The sequence below is a fragment of the Mixophyes fleayi genome, chromosome 6, assembly GCF_038048845.1.
Source record: "Mixophyes fleayi isolate aMixFle1 chromosome 6, aMixFle1.hap1, whole genome shotgun sequence".
Classification (NCBI taxonomy): Eukaryota; Metazoa; Chordata; class Amphibia; order Anura; family Limnodynastidae; genus Mixophyes; species Mixophyes fleayi.
This window is the reverse complement of record NC_134407.1, coordinates 166,641,786-166,653,943: the sequence shown is the minus strand read 5'-3', so window position 1 is coordinate 166,653,943 and position 12,158 is coordinate 166,641,786. Positions and strand designations below refer to the sequence as shown.

The 12,158-nt window shown below is 42.4% G+C and overlaps 1 protein-coding gene across 1 annotated transcript; it reads right to left on the bottom strand.

Moving 5' to 3' along the window:
- Positions 1–212: 212 nt before the first annotated feature.
- MSL1 (MSL complex subunit 1) lies at positions 213–11,270 on the bottom strand. The gene is made up of 8 exons (XM_075177108.1): positions 10,522–11,270; positions 7,897–8,126; positions 6,611–6,993; positions 4,316–4,380; positions 3,356–3,423; positions 3,149–3,273; positions 2,303–2,375; positions 213–2,217 (listed from the first exon to the last, which is right to left on the bottom strand). The coding sequence occupies exons 1-8, from the start codon at positions 10,975–10,977 to the stop codon at positions 2,127–2,129; spliced, it is 1,491 nt and encodes a 496-aa protein (XP_075033209.1). The 5' UTR covers positions 10,978–11,270; the 3' UTR covers positions 213–2,126.
- Between the last annotated feature and the right edge of the window lie 888 nt (positions 11,271–12,158).

Sequence of the window (12,158 nt, the reverse complement as noted above, 5' to 3'; positions counted from 1 at the left end):
TCACGGAGATAATCAGAGCACATACAAATTCGTACAACAATTACTATAAAAGGCCAAAAAAGAAAAGTTACCAAGGGAAAAAAAAAATCTCCCGAAACAAATTTTCCAGTTTTATTGTTTTAAAAAAAAAAAAAAAAAGAAAAAAAAAAATGTTTTCAGTGCCCAAAACATTCCCATAAACACTGTAATCTAAACTGAAAAAACCCTCAAAATTAAATCTCCCCAAGCTTTTATTTACAATGAAAACAAAAAGGACAATTTCTCCCAAGACATTACTCGTTTTAAAATATTTACACTGAAACAAGTTTTATACATTAGAAAACAAAAAAAAATAAAAATTGAACTGTGAGAAAGGTAAATAGTTTGTGACAATGTAAACTGTTGTTTCACTGTGAGGACGTATAGTTCAGACGACACCCCGTTATCTGTAGAACAATGCAATGCAGGCCCCTCTGGCAGTGAATGGGCATGTGGAGTTTACTTTCACAGTGCTTGAATCTTTATTAACACTCCTGTCTTATAGAGGAAGCGGTCAGGATTGTCACTTTCTTGGAAAATGGACACTTTCAGCTATCCACGAAGGTAAGGGCTGTTTCAGGTAATTTGTCTTTAATGGTGAAGATGCCAACCTGAACAAGGAGCATGTACCCCTCTTTACTGTGGACCACAGGGACACATTGTCCTATTGGTAGCTATTTTAGTCAACATTCCTGCTCTCTAAATTGTAGCCATCATCTACACAACAGGGAAGCAGCCATTTTGTAGTCTGAAAATATTCATGAGAATTCACTAGAAAGAAACGGCATCACTAAACATAGAGCACTTTGTGCCTTACGCTTCAGAAAGTATTTGGTTAGGCACACAAAATGGCTGCTTCTACAATATGTGAAGCTCTGGTCAATAAAAAGCTGTCTGGTTCAGCTGACTTGAAAAGGGAGAGTTATGGGAGAGGGAAATTCATTGTTGGAAATAAGTTGATATGGGAGATGCTTTGCTTGTTTTCTGTACATTTTATGTACAGAACAGTAGAGCGAACATATATGCAAAGGATAACATTTAGGGCGAGTCATTTTACAAGGGAATAACACAGATAGTAGTAGCAACAATTTGTAATAAGAACACCATTCTCGCTGGAAATGGTAACTGAAAAGACTATGTATAGGGAAATATTTACCTATATTTGGGGATTGGCAACAAATACTAACAAAAGGTTTGGTGCTACCATATTTACTGGAAGAGACCATGTACTGACAGGGGCAAAATCCTTCTCTAGCTGTAAGGAAGGCTGGATGATTTCTTTGTGCAAAACACAGGTCTGGGAGGAGGTTATAGATGTAAAAGAGGCGACAGAAAGTAAACAAGCAGCAGCTCATGATGAGGGGAGAGGTGGTGCCTGGTACATCTGTTAGGTGGGTGTTATGCAGGCTACAGAAAAACATGAGGATTTTGCATTGAGTATCCTAGTGAATATTCTGTATATGAAATCCTCCTATACTTTCCTAAGACTGCCCAATTTTCATTTTACCCCAAAATTAGACTGTCGATTTACCTAAATCAATAGGACCCTATAAAATACTCTGGTATGGACTAAAAAGGATTGGGGGGGGGGGGGGGCTTTGATGGATTTCTTTATTTGTCACAAATGCTCCAGATTTCTGTTCGAAAACATAGGATCTATATTCATGTTTGAATGGAGAGCACATATTAGGGTCTTGTAATGTTATAAATGCAAGATGGAGGGTGGTAACAAGTAAAAGGGAATGCTAGGTTGGGTAAGCAAGACATTGTAATGAGAAAAGGGAATGGAAAGAACAATACTCTGCATAGACCAAGCAGTAAAGACAATGGGAAAAAGCCATGACGTTTATATATAAAAATAATTGACAATATTTCTGCTTCAGAAGCATTTAAAGAGATTTAGTTTAGTTAAATTGGTCAAACAATACACCACTAAAAAGGGCGATCCTGCGACGGTGGACTTTCAAAGCCAGTGGGGTCTGGAATAAATTGCAGGCCACACGAGGTTAAAGACAAAGGCAGAGCAAACCCCTTGGATTTTATATACATCAACTTGCAGTGCATATAATTCAATATTTAATGGTTGTCACAAGACAAGGGTTCCCAGCTTATTTACGGGGTGTCCTGTGTGGAGTCTGCTTCTTCTGCATTTCAATGCGGCATCGACTCCTCTCATCGAGCCAGGGGAGCTCAAAGTTCCTATAGGGCAGAGGAGGTGATAATCTGAGGTAAATCAGAAAACAAGAATGGGTAAAGGGAATACTAAAGATAATTGTGTACTTACTGTGGGGTTATTTTCGGCAGGGGGCGTCCAAATGCCACAACAGGGAGGTAGGGGGTGATCATAACAGATTCCACTGTGGATAGAATAAGAGAGAGTCAGAACACAGAAAGGAGATTGAAATTAGTTTGGAACCACAATAGCTAACCAAGTCCATGTATATCTCACTAGTCACAAAATGAGAAAATATAGAGTTGCGCCACCTAAATTATAAACCAAATGTTGGCAGCAGATTAAAAAGAAACAAACATTTGGAGAGTCCATCAGGTTTAAAATCTGTAGTTGTGGTTTTTACTGCTCCCATAATGATCCTTGTAAAGAATTTCTTTCCTCTAAGCTGAGCATATTAGGCTACTTTGAATCCTTCTTAGTACATCCGTCACTGAAACAGAGGGTCGGCAGCCATCTTGTTAGACTGACTCAATACTTATGAGAATGCAATCTATCAGTTCATTACAACAGTAACAATCCGGAGATGTGAGTTATCACTTGTCCCTAATGAATTGATACGTTTAGTGCCAAAGAGATGTCTACTTCTTGTAAACTGATGGTTGCATTCTTATGAATATTTGTTCAACACACAAAATGGCTGCCTCCACTCTAAAGATCCTGTATCATTTTGGTAGTCATTCTTTGGAATATAGCTATTTAAATTATTAACCTACTAAAGAAGGGTTTAATGCAATAACCTGGGGGTTGTTTCACAGCATAGCTGTGACAGTATTTCAAGATGGCAAATTTTATACACAAGGTATCAGCAGGGAGAGAAAATTTAATGCTGCATAAATAAAAACAGACAAAGGAACTTAGAGAAGTCAACTGATCAATATTAAAGCTCAGTCAAATTACCATCATCTGGTTCTGGAAAGAAAGAGGTGACCTCTGGCTCACTCTCCTGACTCCCTTTCTTTTTGTACATCCTCAGCTGCAGTCGCTGCAAGATTCTCTGCTCACGGATCCTCTGTATGTCCCACCTATAGAAAGTGAGTAAGAATTAATGACCACCATCCGCTCTGGGCACAAGCGCACACACAGCATGAAATATATTGCCCTCACCTTTTTCTCCTCTTTTCATCCAGCTCTAACTTGGCATGTCTCTTAGCAAACACTGCATCGTCCAGATTCTGGAATGAGAACATCATTTATAGGCACAATGTAGAATATGAAAATAACAGCTCATGGGTATCACTATAAAGCTGCGTTACCATATAGTCACTACATTTTACACATCTACTTCTACCACCAAACCCCAGCAGCTTTCCACAATACTCCATAGTTCCTCTAAGAAGAACCACGCCACGGAGGAGGTTGGGAGTGGGGAGACCAATCACATGCTAACATAGCCATGATTGTGGCTTCTGATTCCATCCCTCCTCCACAGTAATTTTGAAGTGGTGAACTTTAAAGTTTTGCTAGTCCTATATTACAGAAGCGAAGGAGCCCCTGGGAAGGAGTAGGTGAGGAGAATTTAGAAATGACGCTTTAAGTAATGCCAATAAAAAGCGATACATTTATTATTTAAGAAAAATGCTTTTAATACACCCACACTTTTTACTAGCTAATGAGAAGTTGTATAACTTAAAAGTCAGCACTCAATTCACAGGCAATTCAAACCCTGACCATGATGTAGGCCCCGATTTTGAGAGATGCCAACTGTCCATTCTGCTGGATGTGGGTTGAGGTTTCAAAGGGGGAACCCCTGCCAAGTTAAGGGAAGTTCTACACACTACATATCTATGTTAAATTTCAATGTGAGCTTGCACTGCAGGGAGAATGAGTAGGTCCTGCCTTCCCCTATACAGTGCTTCTACTCTGCTCTGAGGAAGGATAGGACAGTCTACCGCCTCCTGTACGGTTCGCTCACAGAGCAATCAGCGCCTCACTTCGGGGCGGGTCCTCCTATTTGTTACATGGAGGGGGTGCCAAGTGAGAGAGGGGAGTTGTTCTAAATGGACATCCCCTTTAACTGCTTGAGTATGAAGATACCCAATTGCCCCTGTCTTATGAATGTCTTACCTCTGGTATATCCGATGCATTCAAGTCCTGCAGAGGCTCCATAGGATGCTCTCTCCATGAAGGAACTAAAAAAAAAAGAAAAGAGGACATATACAATATATACAGGTTCAACATTTCTGTAACACTTTGTGGCTCAGAAAAGGATTAAGTTCAGAATTCATCACTTCATATCTAAGTTGTCCTCTGCTAGACAACATAGATCCCATGAAACAAGTGTCTCAACCTCATGTGATGAATACGCACCCTTACTAGATTTAACCACTGCAATAAACCAAGCATGCTTGTTCATAAAGTCATCCCTTTCTGATTCCAGCTACAAATGTAAAAGAAGATAATACTGAAATATCAATTATCTAATAGAAAATATTTGTTCTACTTGTAGAATAGAAGGTAAACTAGATGATTTGTAAAACATTTAATCTTCATTTAGTATTCTATAATTTATTTATACCAATAGATGCACTGTTTCATTTAAATCTCTGGTCAAGTAAGCAGTATGTAGCTGCCATTCAAATGGATAGATGTAAGCTCCCAGAGAATAAGCACGCCGTCTACACACAGCAAAGGCAGGCATTTGCTCTGACCCAATATTCATGAGAATGCAATCCTCTCTTTACACTAGAAACCTGTGACATCACTAAGACTCTTCAAGAACACTGGCGGAATTCTCATGAATAATGTTTCAGAACGCAAAGTTCTGCCTACATGGAGTAGGTGACTGGGGCACTTCATTCAAGCAATTCTAATATGCAACCTCCAGCCGCTATTAAACAAGCAGATCAAACCTCCCAAATGTATAGTTATCTTGAGGAGGTTTCAATCATGTGATCCCTCTTCCCAGACATTTGAAGAAATAACAGTAAACTCAAAGTCAGGCAGAGTGAGTCGTCTTGCTTGAACATTCAATTTTAACAATGCCCAGATTGATGGAAAACTATCATTTGACTTTTTACACAGATGTATACCAATAAAACAGGGTAATGCTACATACGCATAACTTGTTTTACAACTGTCTATAGTGCATTTACCTTACAATGAGTTCAATGGGGAAGGAGCAACTGAAGCTTGAACACATATTAAAGCAGCAATATCAATTACTCGTAATTAACTGCACTGCTCCCTCCCCTCAGTCGAGCCCCAGGAACTGCATGCTGAAACAAGTTTTTGCAGGGCTCCTCCATTTCCGTGGCATAACACAAAAAAACGTTGCTGGTTTACCATTCTAAAATCACCCATTAGATGTAAGTGAGCAGGTGGACCAATAGGAAGCGGCAAGCTCCGTGCTTGCAGCTTCTTATTGGTCTTCGCAGTCAGACCCCCACAGGCTGTAGGCCAAAAGTAGATTATGTACTACAAAAACGGAGGAGAGACCAAGATAAAACGCAATGAACGACAATGTGGAAGAGATGGCAAGTATATACACATGAGAAACCTTATATGTTCAAACACTTGTTTTTTGGCTAGCCCATTGGCACCCCCAGCCATTTGCCTGAGGCTAGCCCATTGGCACCACCGCCATTTGCCTGAGGCTAGCCCATTGGCACCCCCCGCCATTTGCCTGAGGCTAGCCCATTGGCACCACCGCCATTTGCCTGATGCTCCTTCCTGTTCATGCTCTCTCTGAGCTGGGAAAATGAAAGCGACTGACCCATATTGAGTGTCAGCTGACTGTGACTCGCTGAATCATCTTTGACAAGACACAATATCATTGAAAAATGATTCAGGCGAGTAGACAGTATAGATGTAATACACTGAGCCAGATGTGCTCAGTGAATAGCATAGAGGTAAGAATAGAACTACCAGAATATCGGGACTCAGGTGATTGGACAAGCTGCGTTCAAGATGTGATACAATACACAGAGCTAATGCTGAATATTATCCAGGCTCAGAAAATAAACCAAGCAGTGTGTGGAGGCAGACAGTGGTATCAAGCAAATAGCTGTTGTTTCAAGGAGGGAGTCCTGCATTTTAACTTGTTGGGGGAAGGGATATTAGTCAAGTTCTCCTTTAACAAATATTAAAGAAAAATGTCACCAGGCTCAAACATTTTTGGGGTAAACATGATTTGTTAGCCAGTAAAAAAAATTATATCACGTTTATTCAACTTTTTTTCTTGTTGCATTCCCTTAAACATATAAAAGTTGAAAGCATGTAATGGGGTGGTGGCTCTTCCAAGAACTGGAGAATATAGCCCCTAACATAAAATATTCAAGTTCTCTGTACCATGGGATAATAGAAAGAAAACAAGGGGTAATATCTCCACCCAGTGTACTTAGGGAAAGAATGGCCTCTTACTTGCCACACACTCTTCTTTCTTGGGGGAGGGTTCCCTCAGCGGGGAAGGAGGTGGCTGATGCCACCGGCTTAGATACATGTCCGTGGTGGCGAGGTAGGGTAGAGAATCTACTTCACCAGGGTTTGGGTCACTGTCCTTTATTGAGGATGTTGCAGAGCTGCCCCATGCAGACCTCAGGGGAGTATCTACTGGAGATTGCGAATGCTCAGGAGTCTCTTTGCTGCGTAGCTCTCGCTGACAGCCTATATCGGACACGGAGCCCCCGGGTTCTGTATCCTCTGTTTCTGTTCGCAACCGTGACATCTTGCCCTTTATCTTTGAGAGGCTAGAAGAAAGTCTCTTCCCAGGGGTCCTGTGTTCTGCACTGCCAAAAGCAGATTTCCTAGAAGGTGGAAAGAAAACAATTAAGCTTGTTATCCTGGCCTGAAAAACAAATACACACTTACTTTGATCTTATGTAGTGCTTGCAAATATCCAATATGTAAAATTAACTGTCACTCACACTATAGGCTCTTGGTAGTATTGGCCCATCTGAATAGTGAAAACTTAATGTACAAGAGACAATACATAATGTTTTTGGATTTCCAGTTCACCATTCCTGTGAAGCGCTGCTCCCCTTGTGAAAGAGATGAGCAAGGGACTTTTAGTATACATTAGTAATCTCATTAGGGAACTATAGTGTATGACATACAACATACACTGGAGTATAGAAGCCATATGAAACATGATTACCTCTTTCTGGACACTATTATCACCTCACACGGACCACTTATAAGACAAGAAAACAAATCTCCAGACAATAAGATATCCTATTAAATATTTTGCCTGCGTTTTCCATTTATGTATATTAGTATCCTGTTGTGACTTACATTTTATATAAGCCACCTCCCCTCGCGCCGCACTCCCTTAGGTCAGTGTGTTCTCCAAGTCTGGAGAATATTCAATGTGAATGGTCTGTCTGTGTGTGTTGGATGTCAGCCAATTGCTGCTTGCCCAACCCAGTTGGGGGCTCAACTCAGCTAATTGGACACATTGGAGTCAGCTGAAATCAGACAGAAGTAGCCTCACTACCTTGGAACATTAACAACACCATAAACCTGAGAGGGCAACAAGGAACAGTATCAGGCTATCATGCGGGTATCAGAGGAGGGACATCATTTCCCCTTAACTGGGGAAAAGGGGAAGTAAAAACGTTATGCTTCCAATTGTGAACATACAAGTGTTAGAGCGATACACCCTCTCACATAGGACAATTATTGTGATGGGGGAAATTTACTGCACACACCTTTTGTGTCCTTTTGCGTTTCGGCCATAGGAGAAGGGTTTTGGGGTAAGGCCTGGTAGCCGAGGGGAGGCCTCTGGGGGAAACTCTCCACCCCCTGCACTCTCTGGAAGGGGAGCCTCTGGCATGGCGACTGCCGACTCTCGGCTTTGAGGCGTGCGCTGTTTGTCCTTCTCGCTGTCCTTTCTGACCAACTGCATGCGTCTTTCCATCCGCTCAATGCGGGCCAGGAGCTGAGGGAAATACAAATAAAGTATTGAGACGATCATTATCGACAATTATTAGTGCGGAGGAATAAAACAATATAGAAACAAGGCGCAGAAATTTATATATATATATATATATATATATATATATATATATATATATATATATATATATATATATATTTATATTTTACACACATCATAACAAGCAAGATTAGCACCTTCCTTTACCTTAAGACCTTCCATTTCTAGACTATAATGATTTGAATGGGCAGGGGCAAAGGACTTTCTATAGGTATATGCATGACAGACTGCTACTTATGGGCCCTGTCATCTTTGGTAAAATAGATTGAGTGGGGTCAGCACAAGAGACTCCCAGCATGGAGGTGTCTGCTTCCATGTTTAAATACATTAAGTTATGGAGCACTTGTGCAGATACATGAGCAGGAATAAAAAAAAAATGGGGGGGGAGGGTGGGGGTTGATGCAGGGTGTAGATAAAGGAGTTAGAGACAGGAAAGACAAAAAGTCAGAGGGAGGGAAGAAAACCAGAGACAGACATACACAGAGCAGCCATATACAGTCTGCATTGCACCAAATCACTGTGTGTGTTAAGACAGACACCTATAACAAGCAGAAGGCATGCCAGGAAGATATTTCACCACTACCTGGTGAAGGGTGCAATGTAAAATACAAATGGTGGTAAAAATAGAATGAAAAATAACTGAACAGAGGATTTTTTAAAAAAAAGGTCCCTTAATCAATTGGCATATACAGACTAGGGGAAGGAAATGGAGGGAAATAAAAAAAACCTCACTGCAACAGCTTAACCCTTTATCAGACTACATTCCCAGCTCTTGCAGATATCGGGCCATAGAAGGGTTAACGGATAGAAGAGATCCCCTCTACAGTCAAAGGGGCCTAAATAGACTGAAACGCTAGTAGATCCAGGCACCTATAGCAGTGGAGGGGTTAAAGGGGCAGACCTTTCACTTATGTAAAATATATATATATATATATATATATATATATATATATATATTATATATACACACATATACACACACAAGCTGCTGTAGACTTGCGGATTCTATTAACCATTACTGTCCCTGCTACCCAATTCCTCCTGTGCATGTTGCGAGTTAAAGGAAAAAAATATAATAATTTAGAGTCTCCTCTAGTTCCACCAAACCTTAAATCCATGGTATCCCATCCTCCTTTCCGTTGCCATGGCAGCCCATTTAAAACGCCACCCCCCGGCCTCCTCCAACGCCATGATGGTCCTGTGTGATTCTCATGAATGTGTATAGGATGGAGGGGGTTTGAGAAGAAAAGGGGGAGGGCAATAAGAAAAAAAAAAGGGGGGGGGGGAGAAATGGTGAGGGAGGTGGCATTACCTCAGCCTGCATGGGTCCTTCCTATGGAGGGCTGGCAAGGCAGATTCTCTAACATTGCAGCAGGCAAGCACTAGCTCCAACATCCACTCTCCCCCCTCACAAGCATCCTTTCCATCTCTTCCCTTTCTCCACGACAAGTTCCCTTCTCTTCCAACCCCCCACAGCCTACTACCCCCAGTCTAGCCACAAGATGCACAGAATACAGACATACTGACTGCCTCATATGAGAACGTATATCTAAATTGATAACAGTAGCACAAAGCTGGATCAACTGCACCTGTGCTTAAGTCTGCTGACTATTTATGGGTCATTATTAACTAATATTTCTCAATATTAGCATCCCCTGTAACATTACCTAGAATAAGTAACTGTAAATAGACACACATGTATAATACATTATACACGTATTCCTGTTTATCATAATGGTTACTGATCATAATGGTTACTGATCATAATGGTTACTGATCATTATAAGTCACAGTAAGACAGTATGTAGATACCCCAAAATAGCCCATTCCAACACACATGTATTCTACATACATGTATGACTATATCAATACATGAGGAAGAATACAGGACGAGTTATAAACAGTAAATAATCACCTTGGTTAAACCAACATTTAAGATGGATATTTACCTGCCTGGATGCTTCAGCTATGCCGTGCACTAACAGTGTCAGCTATGATCCTCATGGTTTTCCAAATTATAATGGAGAGACCATAAACTGGAGTATTTTACAAATTAATATGCATCAATTCCTGGCTCAAAAAAGTTTGCCGTGTGTTGCCTAAAGGTGGTGGATATATGTATAGACACACAACGGACACACATGTATATACTACAGTCACCTTATCGTAAACAAACAAAACCAACTCACTGGACACAAAGCTGTCTATGACGTGACAATGTCCACCTACAATTATATATAGTCAGTCACATTCCGGCCACTACACAGGCCTCGTCCCCGGTCTCAATTTCCCTCTCTCCCCGCCAGCCAGCACCGCTGCCCGGCGGCTGTTCTCTTACCGTGTCCTTCTCGGCCCGCAGCTCCCCGATCTGCCGCTCTCTCTCCTGTATACGATGCTGTTGCTGCTCAATCAGGTCCAGCTGCAGGAGGACGATCTGTTTGAGACAGGCCCCGGGACCGGCACCCCCTCTTAGCGGCGGTCTCCACCGCGGACCGGGGGAAGTAGAGCTCGAGGCCGGGGCCTGGCCTTGCCCAGTAGCCGCCGTGGTAGCTGCCCCGGCCCCGGTCACCGCCGCCCCGGCAGCTCCCCCAGCCCCTTTATCCGCCAGGGCCCCCGCTTCACAGCCGAGCTTGCCGCAGGGATCGCTGAGCCCGGCCTGACCCTTCCTCCGCTCCCCAGCCCTAATGTCAGGCTGCGGCCTACTCCGGCCCGCAAGCCCCCAGCTTTCCTGAAGCTCTTCCCCCGACGAGGGGTCGTCGTGCCTCGGGCGACACACACTGCCTTTCATACTCATGACTCCTCCTCGGGCCCGGCATCCTCCTGCAGCCTCGAGTGAGGGGAGGAGGCCGAGGCCCCCGGGGCGCAGTGAACAGGGAACCGAGGAGGAGGAATCAGTACAAGATGGCGGCTCCGGGGGTAGGATGGGCTACAACTGAGTGTGTATGGAGGAGGGAAGACTGCCTGTGTTCATAGACACACTGCATACACCGGAGAGCACGGTGCAGCTGTGCAGACCGCCATATATAATGTACATCTATATCATGACACTGATCTCAGATGACGTCCGCACTACACATATAGTATCCTAGTTGTGTGCAGTACAAGGGTGTGTTCTGTTCTGTTATTGGGCGTGTAGAGATGGTAACCACGACCTTATGTAGAGGTAGTAGGTTATGGTGTTACAAACATGGAGGCAGATGACAGCTATACTGTGAGGTGGGGAGTATGCAAGACTTAGCCAACCTGTGGCTGTACAGGCCCTGACATGTATCCTAGCACTTGTAGCTGCACAACTGAAGAGCAACCTTGTTTGCTTCAGATTAGGGACACTAATCTCTTAGCATAAGACATAAACATACAAAACTGGGCATCCACAGTGAATGTCTGTAGTGCATGATATCTGATTTGGCAGGTGAAAACTCTTTCTATAGATTTATTATTATCTTTTATGTATGAGGCGGCACAAAGGGACCGCAGCGCCGTGCATAGAGGTTGGAATAACAGTACAGGGTGACAATACATAGCATATAATACTTGGCATACAAGGTAGTACAAGACAAAGTGCAGTAAGAGCAAAGTGCAAAAAAATATAGACAAAGTGCAATATGTATAAACTAGTACCAATTTAGCAGAGAGAAGTGCACAGAGCAAAGAGGTAAAAGTGAATTCCAATGTACAGATAAGAAGGGAAGGAGAGAGGTGGGGGAGTTGGTTTCTGACAGGAGGGTGTGATTTGGCAATTAGTTGCATTGAGTATGTGCTTAGCAAGAGCTCTATTAAGTGTATTAAATTCAGGGAGGGGGAGGAGCGTAGGAGGCATTATTAGGTACAGATATCTTGATGATTTTCACAAATGGCCACTGTGTTATCATATAACCCCTTTAATGCAGTGCAAAAGGGGAAAATAATAAGCTGTGTACATTTGAGTATAATTGCTGGTGATGCATACATTTAGATATTTTAGGCTGTGTGTTT